The sequence below is a fragment of the Phyllostomus hastatus genome, unplaced genomic scaffold (assembly GCF_019186645.2).
Source record: "Phyllostomus hastatus isolate PE091 unplaced genomic scaffold, TTU_PhHast_1.1 phas_contig_17, whole genome shotgun sequence".
Taxonomy (NCBI): Eukaryota; Metazoa; Chordata; class Mammalia; order Chiroptera; family Phyllostomidae; genus Phyllostomus; species Phyllostomus hastatus.
Window position 1 is genome coordinate 24,385,173 of NW_025333664.1, and position 24,824 is coordinate 24,409,996.

Consider the following 24,824-nt stretch of genomic DNA (forward strand, 5'->3'; position numbering starts at 1 on the left):
TAGTCTGTTAAAGAAAAAGGTAATTACTAACTACAATGAATTCAGATCAACTTGTTTTGTTCTTTTTTTTTAACAGCTGGAAATTGTTCAGGCTACTGTACCTGTGGCCATTGCTTGGAGCAACCAGGCTGCGGCTGGTGTACCGATCCCAGCAATACTGGCAAAGGGAAATGCATAGAGGGCTCCTATAAAGGACCAGTGAAGATGCCTTCTCAGGCTCCTGTAGGGAATTTCTACCCACAGCCCCTTCTCAATTCCAGCATGTGTCTGGAGGACAGCAGATACAACTGGTCTTTCATTCATTGCCCGGGTAAGATGTCTTGTATAGTCAAAATTAAGTGTTTCACTACCTATTTGCAACAAATGAACCCTTGAAAGCCCTGGCCCGTGTGGCTCAGTTGGTTGGAGCATCATCCCATAAACCAAAAGATTGCAGGTTCAATTCCCAGTCAGGGCACATCCCTAAGTTGTTGGTTTTGTCCCCAGTTGGGGTGCATACAAAAGGCAATTGATTGATGTTTCTCTCTCACATCGATGTTTCTCTCCCCCCCTTCCCTTCTCTATAAAATCAATAAGCATGTCTTCAGGTGAGGATAAAAAAAAAACCTTGAAAGCTGTATTATTTACATGGATTTCCTTTAAAAATACATGTAACAGATCATTTGTGGAGAAATAGTTTTACATGGAAAATATTTTTAGTACCTGTTAACAAAAATACAAATAATTTCAAGTGAGTTGTTTTGTTAACATTGATTATAAAAGTAATGAAATAAGTTCACAATAAAAAACTAAATATTACAGATGTACATAAACTAAAAACTGAAATTCCTCTTCTCACCTCCATTTCTTCAGAGAGATACAAATTTTTACCAGTTTGATATAGATACTTCTAGACATACTAATGTGTATTTTTAAAACTAAAAAAATACTATGCATATGATATAGTTCTACAGTTTGTTTTTTATTTAAAAATACATCTTGGCAGTTGTTAGGAGAAAATTTAAAAATAAGGTCTCCAGTCAACCCATAAATTCCTCTCACAAATGTAGAAAAGAAAGAAAGAAAACAGCTTTATTATTGAAGCTTTAAGCAGACCGTGACGCATATCACAGGCAATCCACTAATGAGATTGCAAAGACCAGGCGAAATCTCCGCTTTTAAATAAACAACCAGGCAGATACAATCCATTATGTATGTGTTCTCAAAATGTATGATAATTTGTCCTCACGTGAGAGGATTTGGTGGCATGGTTTGCTGTACATTCTTTCATAGTTCATTGTGAATTTACCTGGTAATTGGGGTGGCCACCTGTGTTACATAATTGTGTTTATCTAAAGAACAAAATAAACCACATTGTGTCTTGGTTGGAACGTTATCCTGTGCTCCAAAAAGGTTGTGGGTTTCATACCTGGTCGAGCACATACATAGGTTGCAAGTTCAATCCCTAGTTAGGGCGGGTATGGGAGGCAACTGATCCATATCTCTCTCTCACATTGATGTCTGTCTGTCTGCCTGTCTCTCCCTCTCTCTTTCTCCCCCTCCCCTTTGTTCCTGCCCTCTACTCTTCCTCTCTCTCTAAAATCAATAAACATATTCTTGAATGAAGATTTTTTAAAAAAGGAAGGAATCAACCATGAGTTGGCCTAAAAGCCTGGACCTGCTGGGGAGGCTGCTTTGAGGAACTAATCCTGAGAAATAGGCCTTGATACAGACCTTCAGTAGATACTCAGGAATGTGCAGATGGGCCTCCAGAACAGCTGGGAGAGGTCAGGCAGGTGCAAAGACTCTCGGATTAGTGAGTGAGAACTCCAAGGTCCTTGCAGACAGCGTCACTGACAGCAGGGCTGTCTGTGAGTTCTGTAAGGGAAAGACCACTGTAAACAAAAATAAAAGGCAAGAGACAGACTGGGTGAAAATATCTGCAGTGTGTATGTCCAATGATTGCAGAGTATGTAAACCTCCCTCCAGGGGAAAAAGAAGAAGCTAAACGATATCCCAACAGAAGAAGTGGGCAAAGGTTGTAAATAAGTAGCCACACCATTTTGCATTCACTAGAGATGTAAAAAGGGCTCCGATTTCTTCACATCCTCATCAACACTTGTGTTCACCTTTTTTATTGTAGCTGTTCTAGTGTATGGGAAATGGTATCTCTCTGTGGTTTTGATTTCCATAATGACTGATGAAGTTGAGCATCTTATTGGCCATTTGTATGTCATATTTAGAAAAATGTCTATTCGAAGTCTTTGTCCATTTTTAAATTGCATTACTTGTCTTTTTATTATCAACCTATGAGAGTTTTTATGAATCCTAGATATAAGTCCCTTATTGAATATATTATTTGCAATATTTTCTTTCATTCTGTGTTTCTTTCTTGACAAAATCCTTTGAAATGCAAACATTTAAAATTTTGTAAGTGCAGTATATTTTCTTTTATCCCATGTGCTTCTGACATTGCATCTAAGAAACTGAGATCATAGAGATTTACTCTTTTCTTTTTAGTTTCATAGATTTATCTCTTATATTTCCGTTCATAATCCACTTTTTAAAAATTCTTTTTTATTTTTCCATTACCATTTGTCCCCTTTATACCTCCCTCCCCCTCAGTCACCAGGCTGTTGTCTGTGTCATAATCCACTTTTGAGTTAATTTTTATATGTGGTCTGGATAGGGGGTCAGATTCATCCTTTTACATGGTTATTCTGGGCTTCTGGCATTCCCATCTGAATTTTAGGATGAACTTGTCAATTTTGGCAACATCAACAAAAAGAGATTGCAATGAGGCAACAGACCAACTTGGGGTTTACTACCATCTAACAATATTAAGCCTTCCAATTTATGAGTCTGGAATGTTTTCCTATTTCTTTAGTTCTTACTTCCAGCAGTGTTTGATAGTTTTCAGTGTACATATCCTGTGCTTACTTTGTTAAATTTACTATACAAAGTATTTTAATTTTCCTAAAATGAAATTTTCTTAATTTCATTTGCTGGTTGTTCATTGCTAGTGTATAGAAATGCAGTTGATTTTTGTATGTTGATCTGGTGTGATGAAGCCTTGTTGAACTCACTTATTACTTCAGTTCATTTTTTAGTGTATTTCTTAGGGTTTTCTACATATAGGGTCGTGTTGTCTGCTAAGAAAGACAGTTTACTTTTTTCCAATCTTTTTATCCTCTTTAAAATTTATTTTTTGAAGTTTACTGGCCTGGCTAGAAACTCCAATATAATGTTGAATAAAAGTGGTGACAGTGAGCATCATTGTCTTTTCCTGAGCTTAGGGGGAAAGAATTCCATCTTTCTCCATTAAGTTTGATGTTGGCTTTAAGTTTTTCATACATGCCCTGTCATGAGAAATTTTTCTTTGGTTTCTAGCTTTTTGATGGTTCTTGTCATGATGAGTGCTAAATTTTGTTAAATGCCTTTATTGTATCTATTGTAATGATAATGTATGTTGTTTTTGTTCTGTCATGTAGTAATACTATGTATTAGTATTAGTATTAGTATGTATTATGTTAATTGACTTAAGGATATTAAACCAGCCTCGCATTTCTGGGATAAAGCCATTTGCTCATGCTGTATAATCCTTTTTAGCGTGTTGCTGGATTTAAGTTGCTAGTTGGGAATTTTGTATCTATATTCATGAGGGATATTTTTCTTTCTTGTGTTGTAGTTTTCTTTCTTGTGATGACTAGCTTTGGTATCAGGCTGCTATTGGCTTCACAGAGTGAGTTGGAAAGTATTCCCTCCTTTTCTACATGATGCGAGTTTGCAAAGGATTGGCAGTCTTTAAGTGTTGATAGAATTCATCAGTGAAGCCATCTGGGCCTGGACTTCTCTTTGTGTGAAGATCTTTGATTATTAATTTAACCTTTTTATTTATTATAATTCTTTTCAGATTTTCTGTTTCTGCTTGAGCCAGTTTTAGTAACCTGTGTTTTTTTAGGAGTTGTCTATTTCATCTAAATAATCAATGTTTTTTAAATCCTCACCCAAGGCTATGTTTATTGATTTTAAAAAGAGGGGGGGAGAGAGAGAGGGAGAGAAACAATGATGTGAAAGAGAAACATCAATTGATTGTTTCCCAAATGTGCCCCTACTGGGCATCCAGCCTGCAACCGAGATATGTGCCCTGGACCGTGGGTTGAATCTGCAACCTTTTGGTGTATAGACTGATGTGCTCACTGAGACCCCTGGCCAGGGCAGTAATCAAAATTTTTTTGGCATACAGTTCATAATATTTTCTTGAAGATAGCTTTTTGGCCATATGTGTTCTCCTTTTTAACCTATTGGTTTTTTGTTTTGTGTCTAATTTTGTTTTATCCTTTTTCATTTTGCAAAGTCACTAAATGTCATGAGGTTTTTTCAGAGCTTTCTTTCTTGGTTTATGAATACAATAATCTCTCAAGCCTCTTTTAATGCTAAAATTAGTATTTTTCATTCTCTTAAGTTTCTTGCATCAACCCTTTCTTCAGGGTTAGTTGCTCTTCATGTTTACCCAGGTGGTGCCTTTACATTGATGATTTTCTTACACTGGTTACTTTTCAAGATTGGTTTGTATTCATTATCACTATTGGGTGTACTGAGCTGTTGCAAAGGTGTGGTGTGATGATGTCCTAAGGGAGAGCCTGGCTGGCCAGTCACAGAGCTCTCTGGTCTGGTCTGCTCTATTTTTGCGTGGTCTGCATTTCTCCTTCAGTGGAAGAAGGAGGGAGCAACAGACCAAGTATTGGATACATTTGGCATGTTCATGGTTGTGCCAAGTGCCTCCCTGTCTTAGGATATTATAGCAACCTGAAGATAGCTGGGGTATTGCCCTGATTTATATTTCAGACTCCTGACTTCCCCTCCCCTACCCACCTCACAGACTGTTCTTTCCTACTGCAACACAGGACAGATGCCTCAGCAAGCTGTTGAGCAGATCATGAGGTACTTTCTGCTATCCATCACTCTTCCAAGGTCTGCTCTGGCTCCCAGCCTCTGCTGGATTGCCCAGGTGTCAATTAGTAAAGTGCCTGTAGTCACTTTGTCAGTTCCCTCCCTCTCCTACATTAGGATACAAGTGTCTCAACTCCTCTTTCTCACCAGATTGCCCATATCTGCTTTATAATTTCTAGAAATTCCTCAGTACTTTAGAAGTATCGCCCAATACTTTTTTTTTTTAATTTCCTTCCCTTGGCACCTCAAACCTAGCTTTTTTTTTTTTTTAAGATTTTATTTATTTACTTTTAGAGAGAGGGGATGGGAGAGAGAAAGAGAGGGAAACATCAGTGTGTGAGAGACACCAGTCAGTTGCCTCCCACATGCTCCACCATGACTGGGGACCTGGCCTGCAACCCAGGCATGTGCCCTGGTTGGGAATATAACCAGTGACCTTTCAGTTTGCAGGCTGGTGGTCAATCCACTGAGCCACACCAGCCAGGGCTTTTTTTCCCCCCTATTGATTATGCTATTAGAGTTGTCCTGATTTTTCCCCCTTGGCCACTCTTCACCCAGCAACCCCCACTCCCTCAGGCAACCCCCCACCATTGTTCATGACCTTGGGTCATTTGTAGAAGTTCTTTGGTTACTGTATTTCCTATACTGCACATTACATCCCCATGGCTATTCTGTAACTACCAATTTTTACTTCTTAATCCCCTCACCTCTTCACCCATCATTCTCCCTCTGGCCCCTCCCATCTGGCAAACTTCAGGTGATTAGTTTCTTTTCTCTTTCTTTTAAGAATCTCTCTTTACCTTTAATCTTTGGCCTTTTAATTATGATGTGTCTTGGAGTGGGCCTCTTGGCATCCACCTTGTTTGGTATTCTCTGTGCTTCCTGCACTTGATGTCTATTTCCTTTACCAATTGGGAAGGTTTTCTTCCACTAATTTTTCAGATAGATTTCCAATTTCTTGCTCTTTCTCTTCTCCTTCTGGCACCCCATATGAGGCAAATATTGGACCTCTTAAAGTTGTCCCAGAGGCTCTTTATACTATCCTCATTTTTTGGATTCTTTTTTCTTCTTCTTCTGTGTGGTTGGTTTTTGCTTCCTTATGTTCCATGTCATTGATTTGATTCTTCAGTTCATCCTTTCTACTGTTGTTTCCCTGTAAATTGTTCTTTATTTCCTCTAGTGTATTCTCGTTTCTGACTTGGTCTTTTTTTATGCTGCTGAGGTCCTTTCTAAGTTCACTCAGCATCCTTATAAACAATGTTTTGAACTCTGCATCCGATAGATTGCTTATCCCCATTTCATTTAGCTCTTTTTCTGGAGTTTTGATCTGTTCTTTCATTTGGGCCATGTTTCTTTGTCTCCTTGTTTTTGCAGGCTTTCTGTGTTTGTTTCTATGTATTAGGTAGACCTGCTCTGACTCTGTGTCTGGTAGTGTGGCCTAATGTAATAGGTGCCCTGTAGGGTCTGGTGGCACAGCCTCCCCTATCACACAAGCTGGGTATTTGAGGTGCATCAAGCTGGGTATTTGAGGTGCATCCTTCTAGTGGGCTGAGTACATCCTCTTGTAGTTGAGCCTTGGTGGCTGTTGGCAAATCACTGGGAGAGATTTACCCAGGCCAGTCAGCTGCAAGGACTGGCTGTGACTACTGACCACCACCCTCCATCCTCCATGAAGGATCATCTGTGCAGGGACAGGGTGGTGGTGCACTGATGTGGTCTGTAGCTCTCCACTGGGTGTATTGGCCCTGGGGTTTCCTGGGTGGTACAAGCCAAAGTCAGCCCCCACCTTTGTTTTGCCTGGAGCACGCTGCCTGAGGTATAAAGCAATCTGAGATGGTTGCTACCTGTGCTAGGCTTGGGGATTCCCAGGTGAAGCCAACCTGTGACTCTAATCTGGCTGCCACTAGGACTCACTGAAGCCAGCTGTTGCTTGTTTGATAGGATAAGTTGGGTTGAGTAGAGCCTCTGTGGATCTCAAAAATGGGTCACACAGCATTAGCCAGTTGATGGAGTCTCAGTTATGGCACCGTCGACCTGTTCCATTGGGGGAGGGCTCAGCATAGGGACAATAACCTCTGCTGGCCCCAATGCCAGACACTTCAGTCTTTCCCTGTATACCACTGAGCCTTATAGGTTGCCACCTCGGTGCTGGAGCCCAGAGGCAGTGAGTCTGAGTAGGTGAGTCTATGTGTGGTTTCCCCAAGAGGAACTGCTTAGGGCTCCAGCAGCCTCCTTCGCTGACTCAATCTTCTCTGGTTTTCACAGCCAGAAGTTTGGGGACTTACCTTCCTGGTACTGGAATCCTGGTCTGGGGGGCTGGTGTGGGTTAGGCACACCTCATTCCCCAGCTGTCCATTCAGAATTTTTATCCACGTTGGTGTGGGACCAGCCCATTCCTCCTCTGCACCCCTCCCACCAGTCTGGGTGGATGTGGTTTCTTCAATTCTGTAGTTGTCAGACTTCCATTCAACTTGATTTCTGAAATTCCTGACTGATGGTGGTTCTATATTTTAGTTGTAATTTTAATGTGGTTGCGCAAAGAGGCGAGCCATGTTTGCCTATGTCACCATCTTGACCAGAAGCCTCCCAAATACTTCTTTTATTTTTTATTTTTTAAATATGTTTTATTGATTGTGCTATTACAGTCTTTCCATTTTTTTCTCCCCTTTATTCATCTCTGCCCTATAACTCCTGTCCCTACTAGTATTCCCCAACCTTTGTTCGTGTCCATGGGTCATACATATAAGTTCTTTGGCTTCTCCATTTCCCATACTATTCTTAACCTCCCCCTCTCGATTTTGTACCTACCCTTTGTGCTTCTTATTCCCTGTACCTTTTCCCCCATTCTCCCATCTCCCCCTCCCCTCTGATAATCCTTCATGTGACCTCTATTTCTGTGAATCTTCCTTTCCTACTTGTTTGCTTACTTCATTATTGTTTTTTTTAGTTTCAGTTGTTGATACTTGTGAGTTTTTTGTCATTTTATTGTTCATATTTTTTATCTTCTTAGATAAGTCCCTTTAACATTTCCTATAATAAGGATTTGGTGATGATAAACTCCTTCAACTTGACCTTACTGGGAAATACTTTATCTGTCCTTCCATTCCAAATGATAGCTTTGCTGGATAGACTAATCTTGCATGTAGGCCCTTGCCTTTCATGTTAGAATACTTCTTTCCAGCCCCTTCTTGCCTGTCAGGTTTCTTTTGAGAAATCAGCTGACAGTCTTATGGGCACTCCTTTTGTAGGTAACTGTCTCCTTTTCTCTTGCTGCTTTTAAGAGTCTCTCTCCTTATCTTTAATCTTGGGTAATATAATTGTGCCTTGGGGTGTGCTTTCTTGGGTCCAAACTTCTTTGGGACTCTCTGAGCTTCCTGGACTTCCTGGAAATCTATTTCCTTTGCCAGATTGGGGAAGTTCTCCTTTATTATGTTTTCAGATAAGTTTTCAATTTCTTACTCTTCCTTTTCTCCTTCTGTCACGCCTATGATTCAGATGTTGGAATGTTTAAAGTTGTGGTTAAACATTCCTAAGCCTCTCCTTGTTTTTTTTTGAATTCTTGTTTCTTCATTCTGTTCCTGTCAAATGTTTATTTCTTCCTTCTGGTCCAAACCATTAATTTGAGTTCTGGCTTCACTGTTGGTTCCCTGTACATTTTTCTTTTCTTTTTTTAATATTTTTTATTTTTTTTATTTTAATCTTTGTTCAAGTACAGTTTTCTCACTTTTACTCCCATTCCAGCCCACCCATCCAACCCTCCCCACTTCCCTCCCATTACCACCCTCCCCCTAGTTTTTGTCCATGTGTCCTTTAAATTTGTTCCTGTAACATTTTTCTTGATTTCACTTTTCATAGCCTTCACTTTTTCCTCTATTTTGTGACCATAATCAACCATTTCTGTGAGCATCCTTATTACCAGTGTTTTGAACTGTGCATCTGATAGGTTGTCTCTCTCTCTTCATCGCTTAGTTGTATTTTTTCTGGAGCTTTGATCTGTTCTTTTGTTTGGACTGTATTTTTTTTGTCTTGGCACACCTGTTACTTAGTAATGGGCAGAGTCTTACTAGATGAATGTTTCTTCTTTAACTCCTTGGTTGTCCGACTTCCATACAGTTCAATTTTCTGGCAGTTCTGGTTATTTATTGTTTTTAAATTTGATGTTGTCTTTCTTTTGGTTGTGAGTGTATCTACCTACACCTCTATCTTGGTCAGAAGTTCCAAATATTCTAATAGAACTTTCCCTCTTACCCCATACTCCTATTGATTTAATCATTGTTTTTACATTTCTTCTGTGATTATAATGGGATTTTGAAGAGGAAGAAAGAGGTATTTGCTCAGTCTTTTTAAATTGTACAAGAACACAGATTTTTTGTGTGTAAATGATTTTAGGTGTTGCACTTAGTGTGTGTTGTGCTCTGCCATTGCTATGTAGTTGGCCCTCCGTGCCCATGAGTTCTACATCCGCAGGTAGAGCCCAACGAAGGGACTTACTCATCTTCAGAGGAACAACATGTGTATCCCACACATGTAAAGTAATTTTGGTGCAGTCATAACTGGCATAGTCATTTCTAAGTTTTTCAGCTGCAGTCTGTATAGAACAACTCAAATACCTACAGGGATAGGGTAGAAAACAGGTGATAAACAGAACAGGTACAAGGCTATGAAAAGTTGTTGAGATGGTAAAAAACTGTGTCATGCTGATGAAGCAAGAAAAATCTACAAAAGCTGCTAAAAGAGTAAATCTTTGATTTTCTCACACAAACACACACACACAAAATGGTGATTATGTGATATGATCCAGGTGTTAACTAATGCTGTGGTGGTATCATTTGGTGATATATGTGTGTACAATCAGCATATTGTACACCTTAAACTTACACAATGTTGTATGTCAGTTGGCGGCAGGGGCAGGTCTGCATAATCTGACTCTCTTCACTGTGGTTCAGGTCGTGGGTTGTGTGAATGCCCCCCTCTTGAGTCTGCAGCGCACAGCCTGCATAGCTGTGCCCAGCAGCCTTGAGAGTTTGGGCTTCTGTTGCCTTTGTCGTTGTAAAGGCCTGTGTGCATCAAGGATCTTACTAGTGTCACTTATGAAAATGTTTATATGTAAAGATGGTCATTTTCCTAACCATGAAAAATTGAAAGCACAATATATATCAGAATGTAAGAGAATGGCTAAATGACTGTTACGGTTTATGGAAATTATGCCATTTAAAGTTTTGTTTATGATAGATGAAATAGTGTGGTAAAATAATTGTGATATGTTTAAAAATCAAAATTAAGGCTGGTATGGCTCAGTGGATTGAGCATCAGCCAGTGAATGGGTTGCGGTTTTAATTCCTAGTGAAGGGCATAGGCCTGGGTTGTGGCCACATCCACAGCTGGGGGCGTGGCATGCAAGAGGCAACCAATCAGTGTACCTCTGGCACATCGATGTTTCTCTCCTTCTTTTTCTCCCTCTCTTCCCCCTTTTTAAAGGTAAATAAATGAAATCTTTTGAAAAAAAATCAAAATTGAATATTACAATGAATACTATGAAAATATCACAACACAACTATGTTGTGATCTCTGGGTGCTGGAATTATATATGGTTTTTCCTGCCTTCCTTAAGGTTTTCAAATTTAATTACCATAATCATATATTATTTTTACAGTGAATAGCAAAAATTATTGTTTTAATGACTGTGGACTTTCTTCTTGCTATGGTACATTTCTGATTTTCATGTGTTAGCTATTTTTTAATGTCTTGAGCTTATTTCTCAAACTAGTTTTTAGTGGGCCAGTTTTGATGATTTTGGTGTTTAGAGGCAATAAGAAAGTTGCAGATAAATCTTGTGAAACTTACTCTACCCAGTTCTACAATGAGACAAAAAGAAAATTCTTTTTCTTTCAGCTTGCCAGTGCAATGGCCACAGCAAGTGCATCAATCAGAGTATCTGTGAGAAATGTGAGGACCTGACCACGGGCAAGCACTGTGAGACCTGTATATCTGGCTTCTATGGCGACCCTACCAATGGCGGGAAATGTCAGCGTAAGTCAAATCCATCAGTCAGGGTTACTAACTGCAGCCCAGGCGGAACACAGTGCTTCTGTTTGATTTGACTATCTAGGAGGAAAACCAGTTGGTTTTGGATACTGCATTTCTTAAGTCATACTTGTCAGAAGCTCAGCTGAGCCTGGGAGAAAGTGAGCTGAGCTGCCAAGTGTCAGAGTAGCCAGTTAATGCAACAAACCAAAAATGAAAGAATTAAGCTTTTAATCACTTGCTGTGACAGTATCAGAAAGAGGCTTAAACTGGAAAGGCACTGACCCCCCTTGTTCCACGTTCCCTCCTGGAATGGCACACAGGTTGAGCATCAGGTGGACGAGCACAGAAGTGGGGACTGGTCTTCTCCGTGTTGAGGGAGGCCCAACAGAATGCTCAGCAAATGCCTCTGATGGGCCCTGGGGCAGGGAGGGAGGGTGAGCGGGGAGGGCTGGGAATGAAAAGCTACTGAGGACTGAGAGTGGGGAAAGATCTTCAAGGCCTCCCCCTCCTCCCTCACAAGGGAGCCCAGCAGAGGCCTGCAGATGACCTCTGCCTGAGACCTCAGATAGGGTGACCTAGGTATGAGGGTGTCTGAAGTAGGGATGCAAATCTGTGAAAGCAGTGGCCAACCAGGGGGCCCGAGACCTTGACTGCAACTCTTCAGAGATTTCCTCCCAGACTGGTGTGGGGAGGGCAGCTTTCTGTGTAAGGCCTGCCAGGGAAAGCCTGTGGTTGGAAAAACTCACACCTAGGTTTTTGACTAGGAGCTGGACTCCTCAGCACTTCTAGTATATCTTAAATATTTAGGTACTCTTATGTTTCCCCATACACATCAGATAGATTCCTGCAAGCAATGGGATGTTTTATTGTTACAACATAAATTATGGTTTTTTTTATAAATGACCAGTAGTACCAGTGAACCCATTATTGGTTTCTTTTAGTTTCCAGTGGAAAGACCCATCAGGTTCTGAGCAGGGAAATAAATAAGAAAATCTCTAGCTACTCCCCAAATTCCACCTCCAAACTCCTTAGTGTGGACCTTGAGAAAGGTCTGGTCCCAGAGCAGCTGGGAGAGAGCTCTGTTCCAGCGGTGTATCCCTCAGCTTCTCTGGGGTTCAGTTTCCTCATCAGCAAAGTGGGGACATGAAGGGGGTTCTTGAAATGAAAGCAGTCCAAGGGATGCATGACGTGTAGTCATCACTCAGCAGATGTGAGCAATTATTACTCTTCTAATGCCATTTTCTGCCACTTTCCAATAAAATTTCTTGCTCAGATTAAAAGATCATTCAGTAAAAATATTTTCCCACTCCTGTGAATAGACTTCATCCATTAGATAGTAATCAGAGTACCTAACCTTACTGATAATTGTATACAAGGCATTGTGCTGGCAGCCACCTGAGACATAGGGGCTTTTATTGTCCCCATGATCGTGGAACCTGCCCAGCTTCTCACTGCAAGAGGTGGCCGTGCTGGGAACCCTCTCCAGGATGTCTGACTTTAACTCTTGGGCCTTGTACCTCCAAGTGCCAAGCTCAGCTGGGTCTGTGCCTTGTTCTTATCATCCCCCTTCCTGCATCTGCCGTCTAGAAAAATTACATCCTGCCCTGTAGCACTTGTTGGGCTTCAGTACTATTTTTTAGAACTTAGAGCTAACTTTATTTTTTAGAGCCCCTGTCCACAACAGAAAGCATGACTTTAAAATACCGTGAGCGGCACCATGTGTTTTATGTTTTCCTCGTAGAGTTGTTGTATGGTCCTTAAGCTGAGGATAATGGCCATGAGTTATTGAGTGCTCGCTGTATTTCATTTACTATCTCACTTCACCCATCCTCACAACAACCCTATGAAATAGGTACTACCATTATCTCCATCATATAGAGGAGGAAACAGAGACTTACAGGAGTTAAATAGCATGGCCAAAGTTAAAAAGAAGCCAAGTGGAGGGGACTGAATTCAAAGCCAGGCAAACTGACTGCAGGCCTTTGCTTTTTATGAATACACTGTACCCCCTTCTCCGTACTCAGCTGAGCCAAAAGTTGAACACTCATGTTTCTGAGTGTTCGTCCACTCTGTTACCTGCTTTACTAATTTTGTGTCACAGGTTCCTTTGGGTCATTTTTTTTCTCTGCAAGATTTATTTTAAAAGTATACCGATCTCCAGCCTAACACCTTTCATGTATTTGCAGAAAAACAGGGTGTAAAGTGAAAAGGAATTGAACAAAAAGACTCACTTATTTCAACTAGAGCATAAAATTTATCATGGCTCATACCTGTCAGACTAAAAAAAAAATGAGAGAGAGGTGTTGATGGCCAGAGGAGGGAGCTGGTAGGTTTTTTATGGAGGCTAAGAAGACAGCAAGAAAGGGTGGTGAGTTCTGAATAGCCCCTGAAACACTGACCTGCCACTGGAATCCCACCCCAGTTCTGAGCCCTGCTGTGATTTAAAACATGACCATTGTAGAGCAGGCACCTCAGCTGAGGCAGAGCACAGCGGGACCAGCCCTCCGCTCTGGCAGTCATGGCTCAGAACATCTCCGTGGGGCAGGGAGTGGCACACTGGAGACACTTCATAAATGTTTGCTGAACAAATGAATTGTAATAGTGAAAACCAGAGTGTCTTCTGAAAAGATAAAAATGGTGATTGCTTCAGAAGGCAGTGGAAATGACATTCTTTTCTCCTGTCTTTTGACTTTGGTTTTTTTAACATTTCCTTTACATTATTTGAGATAAATCATTAGCCGAAAAACAAATCTCACCCATTAAATACTTTTTTTAAAATCTGTTTTTCATATTAAATCCAATTCAGATAGATTTTTTTTTTTATAGAAAAAGTCTCAGATAGTAGTAATCTCCTAAGCCAGTTGTGACCAACATTCCTTTTCCTCCTTCCAGCATGTAAGTGCAATGGGCACGCAGCGCTGTGCAATACCAACACGGGCAAGTGTTTCTGCACCACCAAGGGCGTCAAGGGGGACGAGTGCCAGCTGTGAGTACCACCCTCCCGTGACCCCGGCCACAGGCCACACCTGGGTTTAGTGACTGGCAGCCCGGTCAGCTGGGTCTGTGCCTTGTTGCCATGGTCTCTGAGGGAGCCCTAAATTGATTGATTGGGAATTTTACCCTTCCCACTTCAGACAGGTCTAGCTTGGTCAGCCTCCGTACTGAGTAGGTTGTCAGTTTAGAAGCAATTCCTTAATGACTCTCTTTAAGTTTTATTTTCATGTCTGAGTGACACTGACATTTCCGGGGTTGCTGACTTGGATTAGTCATTTAACTTCAGCCACTACTCAATTTTTGTCATGTCACGAGATTGCACTCTTTTCCAAAAGATAAAGTTGGAAGAGCTGGTATTTTATTTGGCATTTTGGTTGTCTGATAGTGGAGATGAGCCTTTGGCCTTTAACACATCCCTCCCTGTTTTAGTATTTTCCTTGGCAAAGAATATGAGACATTTCCCAGGAGAGAGTCCGGGTCCTCACCCGTGAGGATGCAGGCAGAGGTGGGGTTTCAGCCCTGGCTGTGCCTCCACTGAGCAGAGTTCTCAGGAGGTAAACCACTTAACTGTGCTGAACTTCAGTCTCCACATCTATCAATAGTGGGACTAGCAATAATCATTTTTAGTGTCCTGAGATGTTGAGAGGAGAGAGATGGTTCTCCAATTAATATATTCCAGCCTTCCTCACCAGAAAACCTCACAAAACACACATTCCAGGTTTACTCATACCCCCAAGAAGAAACTTAGAAATGTTTAGTAGTACCAAAATCATGGGCTGATACAACCAGGTGTGTCCTTGGTAAACTCTGTCTAGCTTATGGAACACTAGTAACGTCACCAGTGACTGAGGCCTTGGTGGAGGTGTTCAGGAGGGAAATATTCTGTCTGCGTTTTCTAGTCTATACCAATGTGTACGTTTACTGGTTTCATGCTGCCCTAAAGCAAGTACAAGAAGAAAAGTTTAATCAAAGATTAATTCTTGAATCTAGATTCCTTTAAACAGAAAAATGTAATAGAGCAAAATTAATCATTCCTGTCCTCAGTTTTGATGCACAGCAAAGAAGTGAAGGTACAGGTCCAGGGAAAGCCTTCCTGAGAGATTTAGACACAAGCAAGTGCTGATCATCACCGTGGACAAAAGGATACAATATCCCTGTGTTGTTTATCTGGGGAAAGTGCTTGACCTAAGCTTTCTCCTTCTTTTTTCATAGTTAATAGCTACTGTGCCTAAATCGTTTTGTTACAGAATCCTACCAGTGCTGTTCTGGCACAGCTTTGGAGTTCAGTTGCCCACTGCCAAGAAGCATGACTCCCAGTGCAAGGGCTTGGTGAAAAAGGAAAGGGTTGTTCATTTAAACCTTGAACAGATTTAGAATAATGGCAGATTTCTGCCGTTAAGTCCTGCTCCCTTTAAAAACACCCCAAAACACACAATCCTGGCTCCCTTTGCCAAACCAGGTCAGTTTCAGAATACACCAGTCAGAGGTACCATCTTTCAGAAAAGCAGAAGCCTGCAGGTCAGCATTCCTGGTCACAGTTCAGCTCCAAGAACCTTTCATGAATCCGGATGGCTAGGCAGGTTCCCTGCAGCTCCACCTGCTCTGCCACCATCTGCTCCAAGCAGACTTGAATCTGGGTGGCTGGGCAGGTCCCTCCCACCCACTGCAGTGCCAGTTCCGGTGACTCACTGGACTTCCGACTTGAGACCTTCTGTCTCTTACTGCAGACCACATGACTCTTCTCCTCCTCTCAGATCTCCCAGCAGACCTCCCCTCTTACACTCAGACCTCGTGATGGGCTTCTCTTCTTTTTCAGCCCACCCTCATTTAAATGCTCAGCTCAGAACTTACTGTGTGGTCTCATATCCAGCCCTTCCTATGATGTGTTAGTGTTTGTCATTTTTGCCAGTTCCCCCGAGTTCTTTTGGCTTCTATCTTTAGTCAGGGCAGAAGTTCCCAGGAATACATGGACATCTGGGGTGGGCATCCGCCCCGTGCTTCGCAGGTGCTATTTGAGCTCCCCTGGCTGTGTCATGAATCCCTGAATGTCTTCACAGTCACATACATAATTAACCCTGGGTGGCAGCCCCCTTCCCTCCAGGAAGGCACAGCTGTTAAATTACCACTGTTGTGCAGTGTATCGTAAACACTATACCATCTACTCTTCCCTTCCCCCAGTCAAGAATTGTGGGGAATACGTTCTGCATCCTGTTGCAGTCCCCACTTCTAGACCTCTGGACCCTTTGTAATCTTACAAAGGGTAGTGGGCAAAGGTCTCATAGTCTTCTAGAACTACTTCCTGCTGGCCATGGTTGTAGTCTTACCTACCTTTGGATCCAGAGATCCCTAACCCAGTGGGGTATGGAGAGGAGGGTGGCCTTCACACTTGGGGAAGGACCTTACAGAATCCAGGTCAATTGCCTGTTGCTGGAGAGTGGCATTCTCAATGTCCAAATGTTGGCACTGCTGGAAAAATTGGCGTCTTTGTCGTATTCTGGAGGCAACAAATTTGGCAAGATGGTTAGGAGGCACAGTTAAAACCATAACCTCTAAATGACAAAGGTAGGGACCAATTCTACAGTGTCCCACATTGGGAAAAGAGTGTCTTCTCAGGAGGAAGGTGTACAAGGTATGACATCCCTGTCCAAAGCCCTTTTGCCCATCATACTTAGCTTGGGCCAAGGGGAATGTTCTAAGACTCCCCTTTTTTAACACCTTTGGGTCCATTCTGTAAAAGCCATTAGGGTAGGAAAGGAAACCAGTTTTAAAGTGAAGCCCACAGACTGCCCCATACTTTACAACCCACCCACTTAGTCCAGCCGAACCCTTGAGTCTCAGGGGGCGGCGATGCAGATGGGCTTCTTAAGTGAGGCCTATATTATAACCAGTCACTCAGGTAATGAGGTTATAGGCTTACACCCTATAAAACAGAAGGAAGAACACACATGTTAATTCACACAACAACCCACAAACCAGTCTCCGAGTCTGTGGGCCTGTCTTTTGGGAAGACATCCAGTTACAAGGCCTTTGCTGGAATGACATTTAACAGCGACAATATGACAGATCCTTCTGGCCTGTATGTTGAGTATCTTTGATGATGTCACACACCCAGTTTCAACTTTCAAATGAAAATAAACTTTGAAGACAGTTAGCTGAACTAGTCAGTCTGATGTCCACCACTGAGCATCATGATTTTCCTTGAATCACAATTTTTCTTCTTGAGATTACCTCATCGTCATCAAAGAGATTACATTAACTCCACTTTTAATTTTTTCTGTTCATTTGCATAAATACAACAGAGCAACAGTTGATCACACATGATTTTCAAGTCTGCTTTGCTGGAACTCACACAAGGAACCTTTAGATTGACCTTTTACTCCTCTCTTCAGGGCACAGAAGCTAAGCCACACAACTGCCATATGTCTTTGCCTGTAGCACCTGCCTCTCTCAAGTCCTGGAGGCTTCCATTGTGCCTTAAGGTTCCTCCTTACCATTCTTTCAGGAAAGCAACCTTTGTTCCTTCCCTGGGAAGGCTACCATGGACTGCACAACCAACCAAAGCGCCATGCCTTTTCTTGTGGGCTTTCACTAGCTTCAGAAGTCAATCCCAATTCCTCAGGGCTTTCTGGTAACAACCAGAACCTGGTCATGCCTCCTTCAGGCATGATGTTCCAGTCTGAGTCTTGGTTGACAAAACCACCATTGGCAACTGGTCTTGTTGGTTTTATGCAAAGAAACCTTTTGTCATTACTCCTTCAGAATGCCAAATCTAGAGGGATCAGGTAGGGAGAAAAATATAAAGTGTGAAGGAAAATCCGTGTCCTTCTGATATTCACTGAAATTGCATTTCCATGCCTTATACTTTCCCTTGTTTACTTTCCCAGTTGGTGTGAAGTTCTAACTCTTCCTGGGAAACTTCCGTTTCCTTTTAGAAGCAAAGCAAAAGCCAGAGCAAAGACAGAGTCCCAAAAGAAGAAGGGGGACTAGAACTAACCTTAGAGTCTTGTCTCATTTCCTTCTGGTCCCACTAACTGGTCACATGGGTGACCTTTCTTAGGTCCCACATGGCCCAAAGCCTCACTAGTAGAGGCACTCTCTCCCCCACCTGCTCCTCCCCTGGTCTCCTGGCAGAGACATGCTGTCACCACCTGGTCTTTTGACAGAAACATGGTCTCTTGCCCCAGGTCGGATTCTGCTGGCACCATGTGACCCTTCCTAGGTCCTACATGGCACAGGCATTCTCTCCAGCTGGTTTCACAGGTGACCTCTCCTAGGCCTCACTCGTCAAAAAGCAGAGACAGGGGATTCCTGATGTACCCAAACAGCACAGTTCAAACGATGGCCTCATAAGGTCAGAAAACAAGCAAACAGAGAATAACCACACCCAAGAGCTGAGGTTTCCTTTTCTTCAGGAAAGGAAACCTTTAAAATTTTACAACTTTTTTATATACCTTTACTCATTCACATTTAACCATCCACTTTCATCCCTTATTTTCCACACTGGGAAGGACCAGACTCCAACTCAGTATCTGGCAGCTAAAAGTCCCCTAGCTTTCCAAGCACATGCATAAAGTAAAAGAAACATGGTTACCCTATATTAGGTGACAGTTTCTTTTCCGGAAAAGGAATTTCAAGTCTCCTTCCGGAGTGCAGATCCAGCTTTCCCTTTCAGCATCAACCACAGCAGCAGGGTCTGCGTCCTTAAGCAGTTCCTGTTCATCCATGTGTGGTGGATCCAGGGCTTGATCCCATCAGCTTTAAGGAAGAATGTGTTGTCAACAGGACATCGTAGGGACTGGCCCATTTTCGGCCAGTTGCTCTTCAGGACCTTGAGTCTTCCAGGTCTTTAGAAAGACTTGGTCTCCTGGCCAGAAGGGGTACAAGGGCTTATTGGGTGGGTAGGCAAGCCTGCAATGAGCAAACTTGTGCAAAATGGTTAGTGTTTGCCCTAAATGTTGCACATACTGCTTAATTCTTGCCTCATGCTCCAGATCTGAAGGGGGTATTTCTAACCCAGAGATTTGGAGCCATCTCCCCTAAACCATTTCAAAAGGGCTCAATTTAAGTCCACTTCTGGGTGCCACCCTAATTTGGAACAAAGCAATGGGGAATGCCTGGTCACATTTTAAATGTGTTTCCTGGCATATTTTTGCCAGGGTCGTCTTTATTACATGATTTACTTTCTCAGTCTTTCCCTTGGATTGAGATCTCCAAGATGCATGCAGTTTCCATTGTTTTTGCAGTGACTGCCCAACCTTCTAGGAGATTTCTGAAGTGAACGATGGTCCATTGTCACTTTGAATGCTGTGAGGAAGTCTAAACCTAGGAATTATTTCTTTCAGCAACAGTTTTCCACCACAGTTGCCTTCTCAGTTTTGGTGGAGTATGCCTGTACCCATCCAGAAAAAATGTCCACAAAGACTAACAAAAATTTGAAATTCCCCCTGGCTTTAGGCATCTGTATGAAGTCTGTCTGCCAGTTCTCCAATGGATACCTTTCTTTACATTGTACTTGCTTTTCTGTTGGCACAATGCTGTCTTAGGATTGTTCTTGGAGCATGTTTGAAAGGCTTGATGATCCTCGAACAGACCTTTGCAAAGAAGGGCCTTTCAAATGTGACCAAATGAAGTCCACTAAGGCATCCCTTCCATAGTGGGTCCCTTCTTGTAGGTGTTTGCGGATGGGATACACTAGTTCCTCAGGGAGTAAGACCATACCATGGGCGCTGACCTTCCACACAGAATTGGGATCAGTAGGTGAGCTGCATAATAACTCAGGGAGCCATCTGTGGGCCACTTTCCCCACACTCCAAAACATACGTAGGTCAAACAGTATTGCACTAATAATCCAGTACCTCCTTGGACATGGGGTACTGGCAGTACATACTCCCATCCTCCAGAGTTCTACCCAGTGGGCTCCCCAAGGGACCAGCATACAACTGCCCTTATTGTGCTGGCCATACATGCAAAAAGCTATAACCAGAAAAATACAGCCAACCTGGGACCAGCATGTAAACAAAACTATCATCCACAACTCCATTATTCCAAATGGCTTTCACAAGCAAATTTTAAGCCAAATAGTCTCACTTCTCAGAGCCTGCCCCCTTCCCAGGGCCATTTCCTTTCCACAGTCACAGTTCAGCTCCAAGAATCTCTCAAGGATCCAGGTGGTTAGGCAGGTCCCCTGCAGCTCTGTCAGCCCTGCCACTGTCTCCTGCAAGCAGACTTGAACCTGGGTGGCTGGGCAGGTCTCCTCTCACCCACCGTACCACCAGCTCCGGCAACTCACTGCACTTCTGACTTTCAGACCTTTCTCTTACTCCAGACCACGTGACTCTTCTCTTACTTTCAGATCTCCTGGTGTCACAGGTGGGCAAAGGTAACCAGGTTCTTGGTGATCGCAGATAAAGAATTGAACCGAACACACAGAGTTTATAGCAGGAAGGGAAAGAGCAGATTTATTAAGTGATAATACACTCCAAAGACTATGAGAGCGAGCCAACTCCAAGCAGAGATTGACCTCAGGGACTGGAGGGTTTCCATTCTTATAGGCGGATATTTCCTGGCTAGTTTTGACTGGCTTTTATTGCACATGTACAAGTAGTTACAGTGTTTTAAAGCTACTGCGCATGTGGTCTCTCATGATTTTCTTTTGTCACCAGGGAAAGGGATCACACAATGTTAATTTATTATAATGCTGTTATAATGAAGCAGGAGTCATATAGCATCGTCTGCACAGGTGCATTCATGATTCACCATGATTCAGCGCTTTTCCAGAAAGGGGGAACAACCGGTCTAGAACAGGGTCTCTGTCCTGTGTCAGTGTCCCTTATCTTAGCCCTGGAGCTCCTCCAGAGTTTCCTCCTTCCTGACCGTCTCCTGCCTCACCAGCAGACCTCCTCTCTCATACTCCAAACCCTGTGGTGGACCTCTCTTCTCTTTTAGCCTGCCCTTATTTAAATACTCAGCTTAGAACTTCCTGTGTGATCTCATTTCCGGCCCTTTCTATGATATGTTAGTGTCCACCATTTTTGCCAGTTCCCCTATATCTTTTACTTTCTTTTGGCTGCCATCTTTAGTCAGGGCAAAAGTTCCCAGTGATACAGGGACATCCAGGGTGGGCACTGTCCCCCTGCCTCTTGAGCAGGCACTGTATGAGCTCTCCTGACTATGTCAGGAGTTCCTGAGCATTTTCACAGTCATGGTCAAGTACACAATTTGCCCTGGTTGGCAGCCCTCTTCCTTTGAGGAAGGCACAGCTATTAACTTGCCACTGTTATGCAGTGTATCCTAACCACTGCATCATCTGCTCTTCTACTCTAACCTTCCCCCAGTCAGGGATTGTGGGGGATATGTCTGCCCCTGCTATAGTTTTGCTGATATTCATAGATGGTACCTATAAGGGAATTAATAATACTTTTTTACTAAAACTTTCTTTATCCTCCAGGCTGGTGGACCATGTCCAAAGTTTAAAAAAATAAAAGATTCTTTGTGTTTAGCCTTCTCTCACTTGTAGTTAAAGAACAGGATCAGTTTATCCAGGAAGAATAGGAAAGAAGTGAAAAATGAATATAGGAAAAGTGTTTGTTTATTTTTAAAGATTTTATTTATTTCTAGAGAGGGGAAGAGAGGGAGAGAGGGAAACATCAATGTGTGATTGCCTCTCATGTGCCCCCTGCTAGGGACCTTGCCCACAACCCCGGCCTGTGCCCTGACTAGGAATCGAACCAGCAACCCTTTGGTTCGCAGACTGGCACTCATTCCACTGAGCTACACCAGCCAGGGTGGAAAAATGTTTTAACCACACTTTTAGAAGAATATTTCCTTCACACAAAAGTGAAAATGTTTTTCATGATTATAAGTAGGATCTAGATTTGTTATATTTGGATTTATCTCATGTGCTTTGGCAAATGTTCATCAGTTATTGGTGGTGTGAACTGCTGGGCAGTCAGCAGTGAAAGTCAATGCAAATTCTTGTTAGTTCACCTGGTTTGAATAATAAGTGAAGAATGTAATTATACTCTTAGTTTATGTTAAAGGACCTACTTGATTTTAAAATGAATGTAGACTCTCTTTTAAATAGCAATAGAAAATAATCTTCATTTTCCCCCCTCCAGGTGTGAGGTAGAAAATCGATACCAGGGAAACCCTCTCAAAGGAACATGTTATTGTAAGTGTTTTTGTCATTCTTACCTGTCTAGAAGCATCGTAGTTCAGTAAAACTTCATTATTGCCTTTAACATTGTTTGAGAATGGTAAGTGCTATAGGAATATAGCAGTGACCCATGGAATTATCCCCTTATTTGATGTGTTCACATTCTATTAAATCTAATACATAGATGGATATGATTTTAAATTGCTTTCTTTGTGGTTGTGGTTTATGTTAATGTGTGCATAGCAGATATCGAGGAAGAATGCAGAGATACACATCTCTGGTTTTCTTGTTTATGTTCTCTTGAAACCTTATTTCATTTTTTTGTCACCTGGTTGTCATTAATTGGTTTCTTATTTTAGGATATAGATCCAAAAAATAATTCTTAAAATATAGTTAAAGTCATTCTCTCTGAAACTGGCTTGTGTTAATCACCTCTTTAGGAACTAATATATAAAATAAAACTCTAATGATTAGCTTATAGTGAAAGGTAAGTCTGGCAAAGCAACCAGGTCCTTATGGGTAAATGCCTTTTCTTCCAATGGGAGAATCCACATAGTAGGCCAGATTATGGAACCAGAGAAAAAGGAGTTAATGTTTGGCCTATCCACTATAACTGTATACCTGCTTTCCTGGGTTGAATCTCTTCAAAATTCATGTCCACCTGGAACTTATCAAAAAAACTTCTTTTTTTTCTAGGAGAAAAGAGAAAAACTTTATAACCTTGTATAGGGGAAAGAGCTCTGAGATACAATTACAAAAGCACAATTCATAAAAGAAAATGTTTATTGGTACTTACAAAATTTAAAGCTTGTATTTTAAAAAACACCATTAAAAAATAAAAAAATAAGAGAGAAACTAGAGAAAATGTTTGCAAAGCTTATATTTGATAAAGGGCTCATTTCCAGAACATAGGAGAAACATTTACAACTGAATAAGGAGATAATTGCAATTAAAAGCAGACAAAGATTTAAATACACATTTCACCGAAGAATATATGTGAATGGCTAATAAGCACATTAAAAAATGGGTAACATTAGACATTTGGGATCTATGTATTAAAATCCCAGTGAGATACATCCCTAGAATGACTAGAATGAAAAGCCAGTGCTGTGGCTCACAGGAAGACAGCCGGATTCTCACATCCGCTTCTACCTCTGTTACGGCATCTCTTTGGTAAAAGTACATGAGAAGAGCCTCGCCTCACCAGACATACAGTAGGAAAAGGGAGTATTTTAATAACCATCTCCGATAATTACGGATGTTACCCTTTGATACCATACCAAAACCAGACAACTGGTCGTGTTTTTGAGGTTAATTACCACGTGGAACATGAAACCACCTCAGTGAATTATTTTGCAGTCTTGTACATTTATAAACTATTTATTGTATTGTAAAACAAAAACCAATACCAAGTTTTAACTGTGCTGTGGAGAAATTTCATACATTTTCTGTGGGAATGTAAAATGGTATATAGTCTCTTTGGAAAACCATATGGCAGTTTCTTAAACAGTTAAAAATAAAATTACCAACAACTCCCCATTTATAGCATTATATCCTTAAGCACAACCTAGCAGGTAATCGACGTTCAGTTAATATTTGTAGGTGAGGTAGATTGGGACTTAAGATCTCAGCCAGGGCCATGATCTAAGGAGGGTTTGGTGGGTTAACCCAACAAAATGATACTGTCCACAGACTTGATTTCCTTTGAAAACCCCCAGCCCCCAGGTATAAGTGAGCCAGAAGTGCTTTCCTGGCCATTCAGTATTTGTGAGATAATCAAGGTGTATTTCTAGAGACCTGTTATGTTTTATTTCAGTTTTAAATACATGTGTCTTTCTTTCTGTAGACACTCTTCTTATTGACTATCAGTTCACCTTCAGCCTGTCCCAGGAGGATGACCGCTACTACACAGCCATCAATTTTGTGGCCACACCTGATGAAGTAAGATTTCATAGCCTTCTCACTTTGTTTCGAGTTTATGTGAATTTTTTTGTCATTATGGTTAGCAGCACTGTCTTAGCAGTGGAGCACTCTTGATGATGTTTAAAGGTACAGGAAAAAAATGTTAGAACCTACATTTTATCTCTTTTCCACCTAAAAAGCAGGAACGGTATTAGGATTTTCTAGTGTCTAGTACACAGACTGACATCTACCCTACACATACTTGGTTTGCCCATCAGCCCATTGCGCCCCCATACAGAAAAGGAGAAGAGACTGCAAGGGCAACTCCCCGATCTGAGGAACAGATGGCAGAGCCCACATTTAAACCAGAGGCTTAAGAGTACCCATAAAGAAACTGTGATTGACATCAATGGCAGTGGTGCAAGGGAGGTGGCAGAGGTGACACTTCTCATATAGTAAGTTGCAAACCTCATTAGTATGTAAAAACAGTGAAGGTTTAGTTGGGTCCAACAAGTCAGCCAGCCAGAAAAAATTGAAATTATTAAGGCAGCTATTTGATACGTGGATTTATATTTACTGCAGTTAATGATGAACCCCAGCTTGCTGTAAGGCATTCGGTAGTCGAAGGGAGCCAGCATAGCACATTTAAAGGTGGAGCATCTGGAACGTGAAGACACACCCACACAGTTTCTTCAGTGAAATAGAGAGTCATTCATTACCCACTCCAGTATACAATGAGATTTTTCTAAACTTGATGATAAATTATTTAGGAGCCTCCTTAGTTTTTCATTTCTCATCAGTGTACTTTCAGTGA

At 41.8% G+C, this 24,824-nt stretch overlaps 1 protein-coding gene across 3 annotated transcripts in view; it reads left to right on the plus strand.

Annotated features, from left to right (window-relative positions):
• Positions 1-24,824, plus strand: part of ATRN (attractin) — a 165,368-nt gene that overhangs the window by 85,236 nt on the left and 55,308 nt on the right. For all 3 annotated transcript variants that reach the window (XM_045833471.1, XM_045833472.1, XM_045833473.1), the window contains 5 exons: positions 77-310; positions 10,825-10,962; positions 13,852-13,945; positions 22,071-22,123; positions 23,955-24,049. In XM_045833471.1, coding sequence (XP_045689427.1) covers positions 77-310; positions 10,825-10,962; positions 13,852-13,945; positions 22,071-22,123; positions 23,955-24,049 — 614 coding nt within the window. The remainder of the gene's footprint in view (positions 1-76; positions 311-10,824; positions 10,963-13,851; positions 13,946-22,070; positions 22,124-23,954; positions 24,050-24,824) is intronic.